Below are 23862 nucleotides of genomic sequence, written 5' to 3' on the forward strand. Positions count from 1 at the left end.
ATACATACATACACACACACACTATATATATATATATATATACACACAGTAATTTCCGGACTATTAAACGCACCCAAATATAAGCAGCACCCACTGAATTTGACAAAGATTTTTATTTTGAACATAAATAAGCCGCACCTGTCTATAAGCCGCAGGTGTCTACACTGAAACTAATGAACTTTACACAGGCTTTAATGAAAGACAGTGTCTGTAACACGGCTTGTATCTAAACAGTAGCCTACCAAGAAAGTCATTGTTCACTGTCTTCCTCCTTCCTTTCACAACAATTTCTCTCGAGAGTTTTTCTTTTGGCATCATCGTGCGTTTAAAAATCACCATCGGTGAATCTTTTCTCCCGATGCTGTGCAGCTCAGAACACAGGTGAAGTGTGTTTTTTTTTTTTTTTATGCCCGGTTTTATATATATATCATTCATTTGAACTAGAAGACCAAACTTGTTCCAGCATGAAAATGCCCCTGTGCACAAAACCAGCTCCATGAACATATGCTTTACATGGTTTGGAGTGGAAGATCTTGTGGAGCTGACTACAACCCAGGCCTCCTCACATTACATCAGATGTTGCTAAAACCCTTCATATAACTTACCTCAGCAGCCAAGTCTGAATTGACAACAGTTTCAACATCCATGAATATAAGGTAGAAGGAGATAGGGGAAAAAACATGGATGCCTTCATGTTCATCTTTTGCAAACTTCTCAGTCAGGGTTTATATATTTAGCAGGGTGTGTGTGTGTGTGTGTGTGTGTGTGTGTGAGAGTTCCGAATAGGTCTTGATTGCTAGTCCAATGCAGCATAAGTAGCTGTAATCACTTACATTACACTAGATTGAAGACTCCTTCCAAAAATGATAAAACAAACATTTCTCTAATGATCAAAGACTGTATATGAATGACCTGAAATGACCAATTGGAACAATATACACAGATGTGTAATATACGCCACGGTTTATTGAACAGCATCTTCTGGTTCGAGGATTCAACAATGCTGCGCTCGCATATTTTGTGTTGTTCTTTATTTTAAATAAAGGGAAACATTAGCTATGGCTAGTGCTATTTTCAGTAGCTACATCTTACAGATTTCACTCTGTGTTTGATACACTGTCTTTCCACATGGACTTAAAGGAAACTTATTCATACACGATATGCACACTGTATTATATACAGAGTCGACATTTTGTGAGGTCCGTACTATTAAACATGGGTAGTTTCAATTTGCAGGGACCTCACAGTAGGATTGAGTGAAATAGCCAAAAGTCCTTCAACATGGTAACAGAACACCGGAATGGTTTTCCGTGGTCCTTTTTCCCGTGCTTAGTGAAAGTTCCTTGTAGTCCATTCAACCTCAGTCTGTCATTTTCTTGGTCCTAAAATGTCCCCAGTGATCCATTGCTTACATTTGGCCTTCAGAGGTGTCTATGCTGGTCTCAACATGCCAATAGTTCAACATTGGGTCTCTGTTTTATTTTCCCAAAGTCCTGGTTATCATCCTTTCATCATTTTGTTCATTCTCGGGGTGTGTTCTCTCATCACACCGCAAAATGGAGCCTATTTTGAATCACAAACTGCATTATTTACGTATTTCCGTTCGATGGCATTTCGTGTATTGTGACCACAGTGGAGCCACTGTTCATGCTGATCTGTTCGGCAGCATTCGCCAGCTCGGCTCGTGGTAACCGGAACCCGTTCTCTAAAGTGTTGGGAAAGTGTGCAAAGCCTCCCATGTTGGAACCTCCTCGTAGGTTTGCCATCTGCAGCGTTGTTGTTGTTGTTGTTGTTGAGGTTGTATTTTTTCGCGGTTTGCTGGAAGTCCCACTGAGTATTCTCTTTGTTTGCATTTTCCTGTAGCACAAACATACAATGTTCTCCTTCAGTCTTTCAACGTTTTAATCATGAACAACTATTAATTACCATCTAATAGTAATACTAGTAATAGCAGAAGATCGGTAGAAACAATTAGTTAACTAATTATAATAGTAGTAGTATTAAAAGTCTTACATTTTGATTTATTTCTTCAATTTAGCTTTTTTGATGATAAAAAAAAATCACATTCTATTATAAGAACATAAAAAAGTTTATTATTATTATTATTATTATTATTAATAATAAAGTATATTGTAATAATTATATTGTACTATTTTATTTCTTATATTTATATGATTCTTTATATTATTTGTCTTTTTTTTTTTTTTTAAGAAACCTTTCTTTTAAACTTCTACTATTCTTTCTCATACCATCTCCAGGAGGTTTTTCTTCACCATGGTCACCTCTGGCCCCCTCATTAGGGATAAAATGTATAAGGACAAATATATGAAGCTAAAATGTATATTGATACAATTTATTATATATATATATATATATATATATATATATATATATATATATATATATATATATATATATATATATGTGTGTATACAATCTATTAAAATCTGTGTTGGCACAATGTCCATTGTTAAAAGTGCTTTACAAAAAAAATAAAGTATTATTGATTTCATTTAATGGCAAATGTTGCCGTGTTTTTGGTCTTTGTCTATAAGCTGCATACAGACATTTATCTTTAACCTCACATCTCACAAAACGTGTTCTTTTTTATGGAAACACACATTCAGCGCACAATATTCAACCCTGTCACTGTGTTACATGGAATGTAGATTTACTTGTTATATGTCTTCAGTATGATGAGTAGTATGCTGAGAATGATTATGATACCGATGACGATAACTGCGATCATGGCGCCTGAACCTGAAAGGGGAAAAATAGATTGTTTACAGCCTTCAGCTTAGTATTGCGATGATTTTGTGTTTTTATAAACAGTGTGTTTGAAGTCTATTCAGCAGTAGAAAAAAATCATAAAACGCCATAGTACTGTAGCTACAAACAAACAAGTAAATAACACATAAATAAACATTAAAATAAACAAGAAAGCCATTCAGGTTTATTAACCTATAACTGAAATATGACACTTTATAACTAATAAAGACAAAAAAAGTAATTTTTCATTAAATACTATGTTGATGCTTCTAGCTAACAGCTAGACTTTACTATACTTAGACTATTGATGGTCATATCTGTGTTACAAAAAAAGATATTACAGGTAATTAGTTTTACATTTCTTTTTATATCATAATCAAACTATTGTGTATTGTGCAATCTGATGTTCATCCTCATGTAGGGCTTTCAATGTTTTTGTGCTCTGTTTTGATTTGAATGTGAGCCAACACACTCAATACAGTGCAGACAAACTGCATTACATTGTTGTTCTTTCTAAAAAATAGCCAGTTTATTTGCATAAATCTTAAAGCAGACAGTAAAGTAGTCACTGGCTCCAAAACATTCACCCTCTAATATGTATGTGTGTATATACACACCGAACTGGCACATCATTATGACCAGTGATCAGGCATAACATTATGACCATCTCCCTAATATTGTGTTGGTTCCCATTTTGCTGCCAAATCTGTCCTGACTCATTAAGCATTAACAGCATGAACTTCTTCAGCAGTTTGAGCTACAGGAGCTCGTCTGTTGGATCGGACCACACGGACCAGCCTTCGCTCCCCACGTGCATTAATAGACTTTTGCCGCCCACGACCTTGTCGCCGGTTCCCCACTGTTCCTTCCTTAGAGCACATTTACGCACATTTACTACAGATGACCACTGCAGACCAGGAACATCCCACGAGAGCTGCAGTTTGTCCATGCCCATGATGATTAGCATATTAAAAACTTAATAATAATAATATAAATTTAAGGTACATTTAGAACAGTGAAGAATGTGTGATTAAGTTGCGATTATTCACACGTTTCACATATGTAATCCATTGACAGCCCTAATGTGTGTGTGTGTGTGTGTGGGTGTGTATATATATATATATATATACATACACCGCATATTGCATGCTTCACTGTTCTCTCAAGGCTGTGCACCGTGTTATTTATTTCCTCTCCTCTGTGCTGTCTGCTGATATCTGCTACACCTCCCATTGTCTGTGATCTATTATTAGACTTTACATAATATTAATACAAGAAACTATGCCCCTATACAAATATGCATACTGTTCCCATGTGATATCCATTATAATAAAAACAAAAAGACTTTTTGCTTCATTTATTGAGCATTTTCAGTCTATTGTAATTGTATTGTTTTACTGTCTGGTCTATTCTACTTGTTAATGAGTTTTTTTCGATTATGTTATTTCTTTAACTATTCATAATCATAATTTAAGATTTATGAATTTAATTTTATGTTTTTCCTTTCCTTATATGTAACCATCACTGGCACTGCTTTCCCTACCCAGTTAGCCATTATGTTAATCTCTGTAGTTCATTTGCCATTCACTTCCCTTCAACATCTGAGTACACTTCAATCAGCATGGACAGAGAGCAGAATAGGTCATGAGAGCATGTGATAGTACAGCAGAGCAAGCAGAGTTCAGTAAAGAATGACAGCTCTTCCCTGTTCATGCCTGTTTTTTGTTTGGGATTGTGGGTTGACAGGCAACTTGGCAACCATATCAGATGCCATCTGGAGCTGTCTGTCTTAAGGAAATAGTACATGCAGGTTATTAGTTCAAGTACTTCAACTGCATACGAAATCAACTCGTGTATGATGGACAGCTTTGAAGCCAATGTGTAGAGCTGTACAACAGGCAAGCTTTAATTCAAAATATTTAATGTCCAGGTACTGGCACTTCAGAGAGATTTTAGTGGAGCTAATAGCACTCAGATCTGAGTGACCGCAAACTATTGAACGGGGTGTGGTGTGATGATCAGCCAAAATACACGAACATGATAATCATAAGTACAATCTGAATAAACACTGCACAAAGCCTTTATTCTGACATCAAGAGATCACTGCATGGTAACTAAGGCCAAATCTCTAAACAGTAGTGACGAGTGTTGCTTTCTAACACTGTACAGAACGCATATCTTTATACTTGTCGGTACACATCATAGGTTTTCCATTTAATTCTCGAATTAATTAGCTCTGAATTACATATGGCTCAGGAAAAAGCTTATGATCTTACACCAATAACTGTGAAACAATTCATAAGCCTGAGATTTACCTAAAAAAGTTGTTTCTTGTTATCGAAACATAACTAGTATATGTTTAATGCCATCTCTTTGCTTTTTTGCTCAAGCACCATTAACTTCATATAATCTGATATATCAGATGTATAGAATATTACCCCAGATCTCCAAAGGGCACTTTTTATTAAAATGATTGGAGGCTTTGAAAAAATAAATAAACATTTCATTTTATTAATCCATCCTGCTTTGACTCTGTTGACCTTATTAGATTATTGTCTGGCCATAACATCACTTTCTTTCCACTCTGTTGCACTATTTTGTCAGCATCATGACATGAAGGAATAAATCAAAATCACATTTTAAATTGCTATGATGGTTAAAGTCTAATCCTGTTCTCCAATCTGTTTATATAATCACACTCTTGATGCCACCCAAATGAGGATGAGGTTCCCCTTTTGAGTCTGGTTCCTCTCAAGGTTTCTTCCTCATAACATCTAAGGGAGTTTTTCCTTGCCACAGTCGCCACGGCTGCTCATCAGGGATAAATACACACCGTTCACCTTAACTGTTGATTTCTGTAAAGCTGCTTTGAGACAATGTCTGTTGTGACTTATTGATCTGTCTTAAATTTCCCACTTGTACAAAAGCACAATTATACAGGAAAAACCACAATTTGTAATGTACACTGATCAGGCATAACATGTGACCACCTGTCTAATATTGTCTAGGTACCCCTTTTTCTACCAAAATAGTTCTGACCCGTCGAGCAATAACAGCATTCACTTCTTCAGCAGCTCGTAGCTCGTTTGTTGGATCGGACCACACGGGCCAGCTTTCGCTCCCTATGTGCATCAATGGTTCACCACTGGTCCTTCCTTGGACCAAATTTGATAGATTCTGACCGCTGTAGACCAGGAACATCCTACAAGAGCTGCAATTTTGGAGATGCTCTGACCCAGTCGTCGAACCATCACAATTTAGCTTAAATCCTTACACTTGCCCATTTTTCCTGCTTCTAACACGTCAAATTTGAGGACCAAATGTTCACTTGCTGTCTAATAAATATTTCCACCCACTAACAGGTGCCATGATGAAGAGATCATCAGTCTATGTCAATGCTATGCCAAGTCAGTGTATATCCTAATATATTGGATATCTATCTATCTATCTATCTATCTATCTATCTATCTATCTATCTATCTATCTATCTATCTATCTATCTATCTATCTATCTATCTATCTATCTATCTATCTATCTATCCTGTAGATATATTTTCCTATAAGTTTACACACTTACTCTGGATGAGGATTTGTTCTCTCGATATGGTCGTGGCCGTGGTAAGATTGGTGACAGGAGAAGCTGTGGAGGCTTGCATCTTCACCGGTGTGCTGAAACGAGCAAAACAGCATGCAAAAAATATTCAAGACTTTGTCAATTTTGAGTCGATAGTTTACAAAAAATGTAATTGATATTACTGTAGGATAAAAACATTGCTCCTTTTGCTGGTATGTCGAGTTTATCCTGCTCAGTGTTCAAAAAGCTTTAGGCTTAATTACATAATCATCATAGGGAATGCTGATAAACGAGCAAAACCTTCATAGTATTGCTCATACGGCTAGATTTTTTTTGTTGTTGGTTGTATGGACTGTAATGTATGCAGCTCATGCTGATACACCCCAAACACTAGCGTTAACAGCTGGAAAAGGAATACTAATTATTTATACTTCTCAGGTAACAAACTAGGTGTTATAGCTAAAAGCAGCAGCTTACAACAGAAAAAGATTCACTTTTACATTAAACATTGAATAACCAGATTCTCAAAATTCTTCACGTTTTTTATATAAATGAAACATTTCATTCATACCTCATGATTTTCCATTCACACTTGCTGTAACGCATGATTATTTGATTAGATTAGTTCCTGACAGTTTGAAAAGATCCGTCCATTCTCATTTGACCTCTATCGTTAACAAGGCGTGTCCACACACACAGAACTTGATGTTCTTTCCACATCATTGTGAAGTCTAGAGAGAGTTATCTATGAAAATCCTAGTAGATCAACACGCTCTAAAATACTCAAATAAATCACTGAGATCACGTTTCCCTCCAATTTGCAGTTTGATTTTTTATATATTAATTGACCCTCGTGACCCATGACTATATGAATGAACACACTGAACTACTAAACAGATGCTTCTATTAAAAATGGTGAGTGAGTGGATGTGTTTTAATGTAAGTTTGGCCACTATAAGGCTCATTGGATATGTTACAACCTGCATTCTAGTTAGTTTCAAGGATTTCAGTCCTAAAATCAGGTGAATTCTGAACAACATTTATAAGATATTTTAAATATTTTTTGAAGATACAGCATTTCTAAGTAAATTGCTATAAAATATTGATTATAAAATATTGGTTTTAATGAAATAAGGCCATGTGCTCTTTTATCCAAACTTTGGCCAGTAATGAAAGGATTAAAAAAGATCCCTTGACTTTTGTCAGTGTTCACGGATTCTGCCAAATGTGTCAGTATCACTATTTAAATCGGGTCTCTCATCATCAACACAAGTTACCCGAGGCAACCTGCCTTGACAAATTCCCATGTTAAAGAAAAGTAAACTCGGGTGCATTGGCCAAGAAAGAGGTTGTGAAATAGTGACTAATTTGACTGGTGCACTAGAAAATTATAATCATGAGAACTCCTGAGTGTTGCATACACCCAAAAGTGCTGAACACATGCTTCAATCATGCTACTGCATGAGGTTCCTGTTGCCATTTACAAGGCTACACCTCTGACACATGCGTCAATCATGTGTCAGAGGTGTAGCCTTGTAAATGGCAACAGGAACCTCATGAAGTAACTTTGAATCCGTCTCTTTCTGACAGTTGCGGGAAACAAAAATCTGAATCTGAAGCTAATTTTTTGAAGACCTTTGGCCAAGGTCTGGTCTGGAAAGTAGAATCTATATTTGTTTATAAATTGAGGTTTTCCTTTTCCAATACTTTTAATCTCCTGGTTTTTTTTTTTGGTTTTTTTTTTTACAACTGAATCTTATAAGGCCATGTAAGTAGCTCACTTATATGTAATCAAGACTTTTCTCTCTAAGTGTATTTCATGTTGAGTTGTAATCCGTCACTCGGAACAGGAAGAGTTTTCCTTTATATTTAGTTCCTCTCAAGGTTTTTTCATTATTTTTCCCTCGTCATTCTGACTTGCTTATTATGTATGTATATTTGGTAAAAGTGCTGTATGAACAAAACTGCATTCAATCTACATCTAAAGATTGGTGTGGTATGCAGTACACACATCCAATCTGCTTTTATACTGACTTGTCATAAATTTTTCCAGATTTCCCAAAGCACACCCAATTGATTTTGAGTGCTCCAGCTGGAACCTCAGTTTTCCTCTGTCTTAGTGGGAGGCAAGGCAAAATTTGGGTTGGCTATACAATCTAAACCCCTGAAGATAGAGCTCAGTTGGACAACCGCACATAAACACAGGTTGGATCTACATTTGAGCAACGGATAAAATATAAATAGGCACACAACTATAGAACATGCAAAGCCTTTGACTTAAGTTATACATAATAATTAAATTGATATCTTAAAGAGATAGGATCATTGGCAAACTCAGGAGACCCAATGCCCTCATGGTCAAAAAGTGAAATCTGTGAAAGTGCCCTTGGCGGGTGGTCACTATGACAGATATAATGTGATAAAGTACCAATAAAGTGGAGAAAATATAATAAAGTGCCCTATTGATGACCTTTTAAAATGGACACATTTAATGAAATCTCTTTAAGGTGAAACTGTATGCAGGAAAACATGAAGCAGTGCCCTCTAGGTTGCCCTTTCAGTAAACTGTTTAGCCCAAGGTAGAGCCCCTATAGGACTTTCCATTCTTCATCCTCTTAATCGCTGCTCTCACTTCCTCCTTACTAATCCTATCTACATCCTGCTTCACCAACTCCACATCCTCCAACCTTCTCTCTCTCTGATTTTCCTCATTCATCAGCTGCTCAAAATATTCCCTCCATCTTCTCAACACACTCTCCTCACTAGTCAACACATTTCCCTCTCCATCCTTTATTGCTCTAACTTGCAGTACATGCTTCCCAGCTCGGTCCCTCTGCTTGGCCAATCGGTATAAATCCTTTTCTCCTTCCTTAGTGTCCAACCTCTTATACAGTTCCTCATATGCCTTTTCCTTGGCTTTCGCCACATCCCTTTTAACCTGCTGCCGCATCTCCTTGTACTCCTGCCTACTTTTCTCATCACTCTGTCGATCCCACTTCTGTTTTGCCAACCTCTTTCCCCTAATGCTCTCCTGCACTTCCTCATTCCACCACCACGTCTCCTTGTCTTGCTTTCTATTTCCAGATGTCACACCAAGTACTTTTCTAGCTGCCTCCCTCATCACTCCTGCAGTAGTTGCGCAATCATCCGGCACCTCTTCACCACCACCAAGCCCCTGTCTGACCTCTTCCCTGAACCTCACACTACACTCTTCCTCCTTCAGTTTCCACCATCTTATTCTTCTTTCAAACCTTACTTTCCTCCTCTTCTTCTTCGCCTCCAAAACCATCCTACAGACCACCATCCGATGCTGTCTAGCTACACTGTCCCCCGCCAACACCTTACAGTCTCCAATCTCCTTCAGGTTGCATCTCCTACACAGAAGATAATCCACCTGTGTGCACCTTCCTCCACTCTTATACGTCACCCTATGATCCTCCTTCTTCTTAAAATACGTGTTCACCACTGCCATTTCCATCCTTTTAGCAAAATCTACCACCATCTGCCCTTCCACATTCCTCTCCTTAAAACCATACCTACCCATCACCTCCTCATCACCTCTGTTCCCTTCACCTACATGCCCATTAAAGTCTGCCCCAATCACCAATCGTTCTTTCCTAGGTACGCCATCTACCACTTCATCTAATTCACTCCAGAATCTTTCTTTCTCCTCCATCTCACAGCCAACTTGTGGAGCATAGGCACTGATGACATTTATCATCATCCCTTCAACTTCCACCTTCACGATCATCACCATATCAGAAACTCTCTTCACCTCCACTACACTCTTACTGTACTCTTCCTTCAGAATCACCCCTACACCATTTCTCTTCCCATCCACACCATGATAAAACAGTTTAAACCCACCTCCAATGTTCCTGGCCTTACTCCCTTTCCACTTGGTCTCCTGAACACACAACACATCTACCTTTCTCCTCTCCATCATATCAGCTATCTCTCTCCCTTTACCCGTCATAGTACCAACATTTAAAGTACCAACCCGAACCTCTACTCTCCTACACTGCTCCTTTTCCTGCCGTCTCTGTAGACGCCTTCCTCCTCTCCTTCTCCTCCTTCGGCCAACAGTAGCCCAATTTCCACCGGTACCCTGTCGGCTAACGATACCTGTGGCGGTCGTTGTTAACCCGGGCCTCGACCGATCCGGTATGAAATTCTCATTTGTGATCCGCATATTTGATTTGGCACATGTTTTACGCTGGATGCCCTTCCTAACGCAACCCTCCCCATTTACCCGGGCTTGGGACCGGCACTAAGAGTACACTGGCTTGTGCCCCCCTAATGGCTGGGTTAGCCTGTCTAATCAATATGACAGCAAAAATTGATGAGGGACATCCATGCACTGATGAGGGACATGTATGCACTGAACTAAAACACCACTGCATTGTTACTTTCTGTGTATTTTGCACTGTTTATCCACCATGCATTTTTTGCACCAATTTTTTACACTATGCTTATCATTGCACTACTGTACATTCTGTATCATACATACAATAATACTTGTACATACCCAATCTATCTCACTTATACAGCATATTACTATATACATATAATATGTATCTTCTTATTTATGTATACTATATATTATTACCTACTGCACCCTCTGTACATGAATCACTCACCCCTGTACATATGGACCCCTTAACCTTATCATACTGCTAAATAATATAAAAAATAAATGCTAATATCTGATTACCCATCGTTACTCTCTCAGTCTTGCAAAACAGTCTTGTAGATTGCAAAAGAACAGCCAATCAGATTAAACCCTTTAAAACTCGAAAACGTTTGTACTTCTGTACCTTATCGCCTTCCTACAGCGTGAGTGTCACACGCTAAATCCTCCCATTAGCGCTACATATTTATCATATCTCTTCACCCAGCCATTACACAACACACTGAACATGAACAGTGATAATCAAACATTGCATCGCATCACGGATCATATACCCAAAACACACCTGATCATTTCATCTTTCTTCTTCTTTCGGCTTTCACAGTGGATCATTTGTCTCCATCCCCCCTGTCCTCTACATCTGCATCTGCATGTCTTCTCTCACCACATCCATAAACCTCCTCTTTGTCCTTCCTCTTTTCATCCCTCCTGGTGGCTCCATCCACAGCATTCTCCTACTGATGTCTCTCCTCTGCACATGTCCAAACCATCTCAATCTCACCTCCCTCACCTTGTCTCCAAAACGTCCTACATCCCTCTCATTCACACATGTACTCTGTCTTACTCCTACTGACTTTCATTCCCCTTCTCTCCAGCACGTACCTCCACCTTTCCAGGCTCAAATATCATGGTCCTGTTTCTGTCAAATTGCGTGTGTTACTGCTTAGTCTTCCGTATAGTAATTATTTGGACAGCATTTTTAAGTGTTTCTAACCTACTCGAAGGCATCTCATCTGTTATTTTTGGATGACATTTGAACAGTACAATACCGATACCTAAGTTTTTCACAATATTATGAAAATCAAATTAGATTCCAATATTATTATTATAAATGTATAGTGTGGGGGAGTGGTGGCTCCAGCGGTTAAGGCGCTGGGTTGCCGATCGGAAGGTCTGGGGTTCAAGCCCCGGTATCGCCAAGCTGCCACTCTTGGGCCCTTGAGCAAGGCCTTTAACCCTCTATGCTCCGGGGGTCCCTTACAAGGGAAATATCAAGGTCCGTGACGTCGGAGTGACGTGGGGCCGCCTTCCCGTGGGCTCACCACCTGCAGGAGGGACTGTAAGGGACGGTGCTGTGAGGATTGGGCAGCAGTCGAAGGCGGGGGCCTGCTTAGACTGCTGCCCCCGCGACCCGAATTACGGATAAGTGGGAGAAAATGAATGAATGTATAGTGTGTAAATTTTGACTCAATTTGATTAATGCCGTCAAATTCATGATTCATCATAGCGTTTGATGGCTTTGGAGACCGCATTTGGGGGACGCATTTTAAGTTCTTGGGATTTTTTAGACTGACTGACCTTCATTTTACTTAAAGTAATGGAGGACTGTTTTTTTCTCTTTACTTAACTGAGTGTTTCTTCCAAAAAATATGCATTTGTACAGTAGTTTTAGTAGCACTAATAAGACTATTTACTATGTACTCACCCCTTCATCTGCACAAGACAACTGATGGTCTAAAGCAAATTAAGAAGGAAAGAAATGCATTAATTCTTGCAAGCAACAAATTTACTTTTGACAAGGCACACCTGTGAATTGGAAACCATTCCAGCTAACTACTTTGGGATTCTAATGAGACAATGTCATGAGTTTGCCGAGATGTCATCAAAGCTAAATGTAGCTACTATAAGAATCTAAAATATAAATCATATTCTGGGTTGTTTTACATTTTTGTATTTACTATATAATTCCATATGTGTTTTTTCATAGATAGGATGTCTTTAGTATTAAGGTACAATGTAGAAAATAATACAATTAAGGAAAACTGAAGGAGTATGTGTGCACACATGCTAGAACAGGTTTGGGTCTTCTAGTGCAAGGATACATTTCATGCTACCACATCTGAAGACATCCCATACAATTATGTGCCTCCAACTTTGTGGTGACAGTTTGGGGAAAAACTACATTATATATATATATATATATACTAAACTCTAGATGAATAGTTTTTGGGATTAGCGACAAGCAGCAGAACAAAGGCAGAACATCAAATAGTCATAAAAGACAACTTGATTGTACTCTAAAGGTAAGCCATAGTCCTGGTCTCTACTGTCCCTCTCCATGTCTGATGGCACCATAAACCTTTACAGCCTCAGTTATCAGCAGAGTGCATTGTTGCCAAACTACTTCACTGACAGACCTTCACTAGCAAACTTTTAAATCCTTTGTGCAGTGTTGTAGCATTTGACTTTAGTGTGTATGTGTGTAAGGTGCTTAATTCACCTACATTTCTGTCCAATTCTTTTAGGAACTTTCATGCAATTATTCAAGGATCGCAGTGATTTTTGACATGGTTGTTGGTGCCAGATGAACTGGATTGAGTATTGCAGAAGCTTCTGACCTCCTGGGAATTTCATGAACAATTGACTTTAGATTTTACAGTGTTAATGAGACAAAGTCACAGTTTTGAGAGATGTCAGAAGTGCATGACCAGGTAGGCTCAAGCGGGAGAGTTCAAGATTTTAAAAATGTTAATGTATTTTCAATCTTCAATGGTTTGGGTAACTCTTGGAACCTGATGTGGTCTTCTGCTGTTGTAGCCAATGCACCTCAAAACAATACTCAAACCAGCCCATCTTGCACCATTGATCACGTCACAGCCAAAATCACTAGGATTTCATTTCCCCACAATTTAATAAATGATATAAAAATTATATTCTATTATATTAAAACTGGAAATAACCTCAAATATCACTATTATAATTCAGTCTAATTAATAACTTGCCTAAAAAGAACAATATTTTCAGATATGAAATAAATGATGTAAAATAAAGTTATGACAATATAGTATATTTACACAAACTCCTAGGAAATAAACTTAGCTTAAGTTGAAGGTTGGATATTTTATCCACAGAAAGTGTTAAAAACAAAAGACAGGCTTTTCCTTGTCACATGCATTATACATTAAGGCACAGTGAAATTCTTTCTTTGCATGTCCTGGCATACAGTGGACCCAGCACAGCTCAGGGCACCAGCAGTGGCAGCTTGGCAGTGGCAGCTTGAACACCCCAACCTTCCGATTACTAACCCAGAGCCTTAACCCTTGAGCCACCACCGCAATGTCTTTGCTATAATATATGCTATGTTTAGTGTGCTATCAGCTAATTTTGTTTGCTAGTTTATTTTAGCAATCTAATCATTTCCGGCGTGCTGCCACAGTAACCTATTTGTGTCTTTTTGTTTTGTGTTGCATACAAAGCAATACATATAACTGCCAAACAACCGTCATCAGATGAGTCACTTTTTCTATTCCATTTGAGATACAGATCAATTATATTTTAATGGGTGAATTGGAACACACCCACTTGGAGTTCCCAGAGAGAAAGCTTACATTTCACATGTATAGCATTTCGCAGACACGCTTATTCAGAGCAACGTACAATCTTGTTTATAAAACTGAGCAGTTTAGTGTTTGGTGGTCCTGAGATTTGAACTCACAACCTTTTGAGCAGAAATACAATGTTTTATCCACTGGACTACCACATACCATTGGCAAAATATCAGTCAACAGCAACACCACATGTAACTGGTTGTGTGTGTGGTTATTGTGGTGTTGGGGTGGGGTTTCCTAAAATGATAAAAATACCATAAATTGAACTCGCAATCATTTTTCATTGTCCAATTTATTAGGAACCTTGTTGCGATTAATTAATCGACAAATCATTTTACAGCTGTGCAATGTATAAAGTCCTGCAGAATGAACTCACTTTGTCTGTGGTCAGGTTTGTTGGTACAAACTTTCGTTATACGATCAAGTGAAATGCACGCACACACACACGCACACACACACACACACACACACACACACACACACACACACACACACACACACACACACACACACACACTGGTGTAATGAATAGTACCTTGCCATATAATATTTATCTATATAACCTTTTTTTGTGTGTTGTTTGTGTGTGTGTGTGTGTATATATATATATATATATATATATATATATATATATATATATATATATATATATATATATATATATATATATATATATATATATATATATATGATAGGGTGTCTGATGATGTCTGACTGGTGCCCATAATGTTGAAGGACGTAGAAGGTCCCTAGAAAAATATTGTCTGTGTGAGATGTTCCACAAATAAGATTCCTTTTTGTCACCATGTCTCTTGTATATTAAGATACATAGATTCCTGCTATGACATATCTTTAAAACTCTAAGGGTAGATTTACCTTATTTGAACCCTGAGAAGAAAAGATCCACTACATAAACCTTATTATACAGACATTAAATAAACCATTGGCTATAATTCTGCAGTCGTTCCTTTCTAGTCAAATATCTGATCTTTGGTAAAGTTTGCTTGTAATCATATAAATTATTCTGTGATTATAATCAATTCTGGGTGTGGGAAAGTGTCTGGCGATTATAGAGCCTATAAACTCTGTCAGTTTTCACAACCATGTGTGTATTTATCCATCTGACTTTTACTATTTTCTCTCTTGCGCAAGCAGCAAATGAGTTCCTTTTTGTGAGTTCCTGCTGAACGAAGCCACACACACACACACACACACACACACACACACACACACACACACACACACACACACACACACACACACACACACGCTCAATGAATAATGTTCCCACTGGTCAATATTTAACTAGTAAATCTCAAGCTGGGAAATTTATTACTGAACAGATGTGCTTTGTGTTTTCAGCCACTGCGTTGTCATCACATTGAATTTCGCTTCAGTAGCAACCATTAAGTACGCTCTCTACCTGCATTCACCCTTGATCAGACAATGGTCCGATTCATCAGACACCTCAAGCCTGTGGTGTGTCTTTCAGACTTTACTTCCAAGAGTCTCTGAGCTGTTCTTCTCATGAAATTTTATCCATCCTAAAGTGTCAAAAGCAGATTGAACAAATGAAATGTATTTGGATGTGGTTTTAATTTACGTAATAAAAACAAACAAGCTAATAATAGATACAATTTAATGTTTCGATCTAGAACATATCTATAACTGACGCATTGCTTCAATCGCTTTATAATGATCTGTCATGCTAGTGTTCGCATTAGCAGTGATTGTCGCGACAACGAACGTTTATGCCACGCATAAAGGGATTAACGCATAAACCGAAATACCAAGGAACAGATTAGAAGGGTGTATACAAGAAGCAGAGTCTTGCTGTGCACTTTCAGGTGTCTTAAATTACATTTCTGCTTTTACTCGGTGCACAGAAGCGAAGATTCAATTTAAAAGGTTACCGAGTGAAAAGGCACGTTTTCATCTGAGGCACCATTTATGCTTCTGGAACTGCTTTTATAGATTGCAATGAAATTGCATTTGTATACAATGGTAGCTGATTATATACAACACAAACATGTAAAATTTAAATAAAAAAATAATTAAAAAACACAAAAAGAAAGCCCATGTCCTGGTCAGGGTTGTAGTGGATCTGGAATACACCAATGGCAATCCATCACACACACACATTCTTACCTGGGGACAATTACTATGGCTGAGTTACACCTGCCATGTTTTCTAAGGTCTAAGATAAGTATAGACCTCAGAGGAAATTCAAGAGGACACGCTGAATGACAGTAAACTGAGCTTAGGATAAAATTTCTTTCAGCTTCTCCCATTAGGGGTCGCCACAGCGGATCATCCACATGTTTGATTTGGCACATGTTTTTACACTGGATGCCCTTCCTAACGCAACCCTCCCTATTTATCCGGGCTTGGGACCGAGTGCACTGGCTTGTGCAACCCTAACGGCTGGGGTTGGTTCCCTGACCGGGGATCGAACCCGGGCCGCAGCGGTGAGAGCGCCGCATCCTAACCACTAGACCACCAGGGAACCTTGGATATAGGGAAAAAACTATGCTGTGGAATGGTGGAAATGCCAACTGCTTTACCAGCAAAATGCCTTGTCTGAGGGATTTTATGTGAAAAAAAGCAGTAAGCGGAAGTGGAAGGTAAAATCCTAGCATCATCATGATGAAACCGGTGGGCCCCCGAGCAAGGCCCTTAACTCCTCAGTTGTATAAAGAAATGAGAATGTTGCAATTTGCTCTCAATAAGGGTATCTACTAAATAATTTGTAAAATATCACCAAAATCTGTGTAACATTTTTTCCAATCGCTGACTTTTTTTGTTCTTTTTTGAAATGTAGAAAAAAACCATAATGGCAACATCATTGACCAAACAATTAAAAATGTCATGTTATTAGATCTTCATAAAAACAGGACAGGCGAGCCTTAGAGAGGGTGGTACGGTCAGCTGAACGTACCATCCACACGGAGCTCCCTGACCTTCAGGACGTCTACAGCACGCGGTGCCAGACCATAGCCAGGAAGATTGTGATGGACCTCAGCCATCCAAACAATGGACTCTTTTGATTGTTGCGTTCAGGAAAGCGCTTCAGCTTCTTGAAAGCGAACACGGAGAGAACAGGGAGGAGTTTTTTCCCACAGGCCATTCGGAGTTTAAACCAGGAAACACCTTAACCTCTGGACTGTCCCTTTAACTCTGGACTTGCAGTGCCACTTTATACCACCCCACACTGCACACGGACACTTTAAGGTCTTTAATCACGTCAATCACCTTAAATTTTACTGTTTTTACTGTCATACACCCATGTATATACACATATTTTGACATATATCTTCATATATTTTATATAGGTTATACTTTTTATTTATCTACCTTCTTTTTTTCCTTCGTTTATTTTTCCTCATTCAATTCCCTTTATATTCCATTCCCTTTTCCCATTCCCTTTTACATATTCATATGTATGTGTATGTAAGTAATAAAATTTGATATGATTTGATTTGAAAACAGTATGTTTTTTCCAAGAGTTTTTTATCTGCTTGATATCTGTTGTAATTATTGCATAACCTATAAAGCGTTAAAAGGGCAATTCCTGTCATGGCAACTCCTGTCAACTGATTAACTGAAAGAGAAAAATGACAAGAATGAGGCATTAGTCAGTGGTGTCAGGACGGTTTTCGTCACACCTATCGGTGTGCTTAATCTTCAGGCTTCTTCACGTGATAGAAAAAAAGCAGAGGAACCAAACAAAAGGAAAAATTTATAAAACGTGTGGAGCTCATGCAGAAAATTACTGCATTACATAATGCGTTGTTGATAGACACGAACTACAGCTGCAAAATCCTGATATTTTAATTACAAAAAGTATTTTTTATAATTCCTTATCCAAAATATACATAAAGCTGACAAAAGCTTGGAACTTTACTACTGATACATTAATTCTTTGTCACTAGTCACATGATTTTACTCATTGAGAATATGACGATTAGAAACCATAAAATTATTAAAGCAGATTCCAGACACTGGATGCTGTTGCCACTACTGTTTAATTAACATATTAGCAAATATTATACTGAGTACACAAGCAACTAATGCTTTACTCAACAAGTTGGTTATTTGTCACGAGAAACTTTTTCAGCTTTTTTTTAACCAACAACAGTTTTCAGAAAGTGGTAGCTTAGTAGTTATGGCTCTGGATTACTTTTGGGCCCTAGAGCAAGGCCCTTAACTCTCTCAGTACCAAAGACACAGTATCATGACAGACTCTGTGCTCTGACCCCGACCTCCTAATAACCTGGGATATCCAAAGAAAGTTTTTCACAGTGATGTAATGTATATGTGAGAAGTTAAAGCCTTTCTTTCTTTAAAAATCTCTCAAATGTTATCTAACTTAATAATATCACTAAAAGCTAAAAGTCACAATATGATTACAGTGACAAGCATTAATGGATCATCTGTCTTATTTTGGCTGTGACATCTGTTAAACAAACAAATATAGAGCATGGTTACTAACAAACGTAGTGTTGAAATAAAATACAAAAGAATTCAATGAAAGAAGCAAAATTTTTACGCAATTTAATTACATACTGCACTGAAAAAAATTATATATATATATATTTTTTACATATTTAACTATATATATATATAAATTGTGAAAGCTCATATTATATATATATAATCTGTCAAAATGAATGCGTTAAATACGTTAAACGCACTGACACAAATTAATTTAAACGCCACTAATTTAATAAATTTTAATAAATGTATTTATGTTTAATGCAGCACACATATATTCACGACTTCTTCCTTTACTCAAATATATATATATATATATATACATATATATATAAAATCCACCAAAATTAATTTTTAATCACTTGTTTTACTAATGCACCATGTCATAAATCAAATAAATCATCCGGCAATTAAAACCGTCCGTGTGGAAACACAGCAAAAGTTTGGTGTCCTGATGATTTACGTAATTTAAAACGCCATAATTTCTTTACAACATTTACAAGAAATATTCTTTATGCTCTACGTTGAGTTTGGTTTCACTGATAATAAACATACATTTGCATAAAGCATCCATATTTGTCCATGGCCATGTTGATTAGAGTATTAAAAACTAGAAAAGTATTAATAATCTGAGCTACTTCCAAGCTTTAAACACTTATAAATATATATAAAAAATTATAAACGTTTGATTGGCTCAAGAGATTTACTGCTTTTATTACCTGTATTAAATATATATATATATATATTACAGATAAGAAGCTGATGATTTACTCGAAGCACAAATGTGCGGTTGATTATGGTTTGAACCTTCAATGATCTCATCATATTGATATAAAAGTCAGTGGGTTGGATCATTTTCATAAAAATGGGTAGAAATGAAAAAACCAAAAAAAAAAACCCAAATTTCTCTCATTTTCTTCTTCATTGTGAAAGACCAGTGTCCAACCAGGGTTAATTTCTACCTAATGACCAGTGCTCCTGTGAAAAAGACAACCCTAACCCTGTTTCCATTTTTACTGAAAGTGAGGCAGTCATTACTTACACCAATAAATAAATAAAGTTTTTAAAATTTCATTTATATGACGTTCTGTTTTGCTATTTTTTGTTGGACTGCTCTATTTCAGGTTACTCCTGTGTTTTATGGTTTTCCACATGTGCACGAACATTTCTCATCCATGTGCCGTTAGCACACACATATCACTAACGCATTTTTTTATTATAGAAATAAATCTTGACTTATGGATAATTCATCTTTTCAGAGATAGGACTAGTTTTTCAGAGGGAAAGATTTCTGGTTTGTGATGTAATTGTGATTCCGATGGCACGTGGACATTACAGAACCTTTGGAAACTTATATATATTTACTTCAACTTCCCAGTGTGGCTAACAATTTCATAAGTACAGCTGTGGTAGCACATTCCCAGATGTTTTTTTTTTTTTTTTTAAACATTTCCTTTTCAATAAATAATAACCTCAGTAACTATCACATTGTGCAAACATCACAGACCCTCTTTTTTTTTTTTTTCCATCCAAACACCTGAACCATGTATTGCTAATAATTTTCTGACAAAAAATATTATATGGGGGGGGGGGGGGGGGGAAGGGGAGGCTTCTTTAGTACATTCATTCATTCTTTTCAGCATAAATTACAATATGACAAATATTTTAAAGACAAAATGGTCTCTGAATTTTAGCTGTGTTTGATGTGGGGTTTAAAAGTAACTTCTCTTTTAAGTCATTACATAGAAAAATATACATTTGGTGAAACAGAAGGAATATTTAAAAGAAAGCAAACAAATAATTATTATCCTTAATATTAACTATGCAGGATTCTTTACTATTTAAGATACATTTGGTCCCTGTTTAAATGTAAGCAAACTGAAATTTTAGTTAACACAAAGTTAACTTCTTTGTAAAAAAAAGGTCCAATGGCTATGATCTGAATCAATCAGTTCATAAACCAAAAGGTGTTGCATAAACTAGTCAAGTGCACACCATCATCAAGGTAAAAGGGGAGACACCAAATGGTAAGAAACTCTGGAATCTATAAAAATATTTCCAGTTTAATTTTAAGTTCTTTTCTCGGTTATCATTGGTAAAGAAACTTGTATGAATCTGATGTATATAATCCAGATTTGCCACCTATTTTTGTCTACAACGTCACAACAGGACATTAGGATCAGATTGTTTGGAATTTAATCCTTCAACAAAACCTTTTAAGGTTTGGCACAAGTTCAGTCTCATGCAATCGAGGCTCAGAAAATGCGTTGGCGAGAAAAGAAAAGGAACAGCATCAAAAGAGCCACAACTGTTCAAGTCAGCATATAGGAATGTTAACTATTTACGTCCACCAACGCGTCTGATTTCACACAAAAGTACACACAACACGCTCACGCAAACAGCATAAAACCACCATTGCTGTTGAACTGAACAATTAAAACAAATGCATTATACACACACAACACAATACACATTTCATGTAGATGGTGAGTATGATTTTATCTGTACAATCACACCTGTTTGTAGGAGAAACACAGTTCCTCAGTCCACAGAGCAGGGCATAGTCCAGCAAGGGCTGATGAGCAAAGAACAACAAAGTAAAACACCAGGTGAAGTTCTATAGCAGGAGGAAAGGTTTGTGTCTCTTGCGTGTACCTGGCTGACAGGTGTATGTGGCGTACTGTAGTTTCACGAATCCGAGAGAAGGAGGTGGCTGGTTTTTCAGGTCTGGCCTTGCCCCCTGGGCGTGCCGCACTGGAAATACAATACACTCACACACTCACGCAGATCTCATGCTTCTCTCACCTGTACACAGTCACATATTGAGCTCACCCAGATTTCACATGCCTATCTACACCCACAGCATCTAGCACTGGTATAGCACACAAAAAATACAGAGGTGTGTGTATGAAAGCACACATGCAAAAGACCCCCAGTCAGTGTGTCTGCATGTGTAGAAAGTAAGGATGTGGATCTCCATAACAAAGGCCGATGCGATTCGCATTTCAATGCGTAGCCAAAAATACATTAAAGAAACAAATTAAGCAGCTACCGATGCGATACGATACGATTTCAATTTGATTCAACACAATGCGATTCAATGCAATACGATGCAATAGTAAATATGTTGCTTTGAAAGTCATTATAGTACAGATAGTTCACTTCTGACTTCTAACTCATGGCCCCTTTCACAAACAAATAACAACAAAAAGATCAAATAAAACCAATCACTCTTTTCCTGTTGTGTCTGCAGGAAGTCACAGCTCTACCTCTGCCATGTTAATCTGATTTTATGTGACTCTCAGGACACGCCTCGGTCTCCGTAACGTTGCGATACGTCATATTCACGTAGCAGCAGTAGAGCTGAGAGAACGCGCTCGAGAAACGGTTCAGGAAAGAGAAATCGATCTTCATAGAAAACTTTGGTTACTTTCTAAATAATAACAGTATTGCATGAACTTTCTTTCAGCTTCCTCAATCAGGGGTCGCCTTAGCGGATCATCCGAATGTTTGATATGGCACGTTTTTACACTGGATGCCCTTCCTAACGCAACCCTCACCATTTATCCGGGCTTGGGACCGGCAGTAAGAGTGGCTATGGTAAGTTCCCTGACCGGGGATCGAACCTGGGCTGCAGCGGTGAGAGCGCCGCATCCTAACCACTAGACCACCAGGGAAACTAATAACGGTATTGCATATCTACTAATAATTAGATATATAATAAATCATTTTTTACCAATGCAAATATGTTAAAAAAAAGACACGATACAAATGGCAAATTGTGCCACACATTTTAAAATCAATGCATCATGTTGTTAACTTTTATGCCAATGCAAAGAAAGAGAGGGAGAGAGAGAGAGAGAGAGAGAGAGAGAGAGAGAGAGAGAGAGAGAGAGAGAGAGAGAGAGAGAATGACAAAATTTGTATGGAAACAAACCCAATAAAATAACCTCTGTACCACAACTATGCAAATCAGATCATTCTGATAGTGACTGAGAGATGATATCAGTCCTATTTAAATGAGCAGCGAGAGAGTGTAGCAAAAAGGCACAGATACCAAATCAATATATGCTCAATCTGAAGCATTCCAATAATTTTAAAGATAAACATTCCACACTTTCTCTACTTTATCTCAATCCACTGCATTCACATGTATGACACAATATATGGCACATTTCCAATATTTTGAGAAAAGGAATAGAATTAAATAATAAACACACATCCTAAACGCAGTTGCTGAATTCGTCAATATTTCAACGGTAAAAAAGAAAGGAAGAAAAGAGAGACTCTCACAACATGCAGGATTTTCCAACCATGAGTCCATCTCCAGAAAATCTTGATCCTGGTCAGGTTCCGGAGCACAAGGCAGGAACACATCCTGGATCCTGGACTGGGTGTTAGTTCATTGGATTAATCTGTTTATTCATCTTCAGTAAAGCTCTGTTATTGTCTCAGTACACTATGGTAATGTTTGCGTTGGACACACGGCTGAACAATAATTGTGTTGAACAAACTTTGAAGTATTCCGCTAATCTAACATGGATTTGCATTAAATGCCACCTGGACAGACAATGTTTTTGGATTGTCTGGCGTTTAGCCTAATCCCCTGACACATTTCTTTTGAACCACCCACACAATTCACCGCAGGTTTGGTCTCCCTTTTTGCAGTGACGTACTGATACTTTGTATAATGCTGAGGTTAAAAATGGGGAGGAGAAAACACAATGGCATGATGTGGAATCAAGCTACGAATACAAAATACAAAAAAATACGACACAAACGTATGATACGATGTGTAATGTGTGGAAGATGCTGGAGGTTTTTTTTTAGAAATACTCCATGGTTTGAGATATTGTTGAAGTAATGAATGTAGATATAGAGATCAGTTAATAATCAAACACAATGCATTGTGTACCGTACTATACTGTAATATATATAAAAACACACAGCCTAAAGGTAGTTGCTGTATTTTGAGATACATGCAGGTTTTCGCAGGTAACTTTTGA

At 37.6% G+C, this 23862-nt stretch overlaps 1 protein-coding gene across 3 annotated transcripts; it reads right to left on the reverse strand.

Annotated features, from left to right (window-relative positions):
* Positions 1-946: 946 nt before the first annotated feature.
* Positions 947-21850, reverse strand: ncmap (non-compact myelin associated protein). 3 transcript variants are annotated; one of them, XM_083544952.1, is made up of 5 exons: positions 21512-21850; positions 21359-21431; positions 6347-6438; positions 2676-2760; positions 947-1857 (listed from the first exon to the last, which is right to left on the reverse strand). In XM_083544952.1, the coding sequence occupies exons 3-5, from the start codon at positions 6423-6425 to the stop codon at positions 1590-1592; spliced, it is 432 nt and encodes a 143-aa protein (XP_083401078.1). In that variant the 5' UTR covers positions 6426-6438; positions 21359-21431; positions 21512-21850; the 3' UTR covers positions 947-1589. The 3 variants fall into 3 exon arrangements, with proteins under 3 accessions (XP_083401078.1, XP_083401079.1, XP_083401077.1); XM_083544953.1 differs by having other exon boundaries at positions 21373-21563; XM_083544951.1 differs by having other exon boundaries at positions 21359-21555.
* Positions 21851-23862: the final 2012 nt, after the last annotated feature.

This window comes from Silurus aristotelis (genome assembly GCF_946808225.1).
Source record: "Silurus aristotelis genome assembly, chromosome: 6".
Taxonomy (NCBI): Eukaryota; Metazoa; Chordata; class Actinopteri; order Siluriformes; family Siluridae; genus Silurus; species Silurus aristotelis.

Excerpts from the sequence above, each read along its gene's own strand:
- ncmap (XM_083544952.1), bottom strand. The coding sequence starts at position 6,425 with ATGCAAGCCTCCACAGCTTCTCCTGTCACCAATCTTACCACGGCCACG. Across the intron at positions 2,761-6,346 it reads AGAACAAATCCTCATCCAGA|GTTCAGGCGCCATGATCGCA; the intron begins GTAAGTGTGTAA and ends TTCCCCTTTCAG. Across the intron at positions 1,858-2,675 it reads ATACTGAAGACATATAACAA|GAAAATGCAAACAAAGAGAA; the intron begins GTAAATCTACAT and ends TTTGTGCTACAG.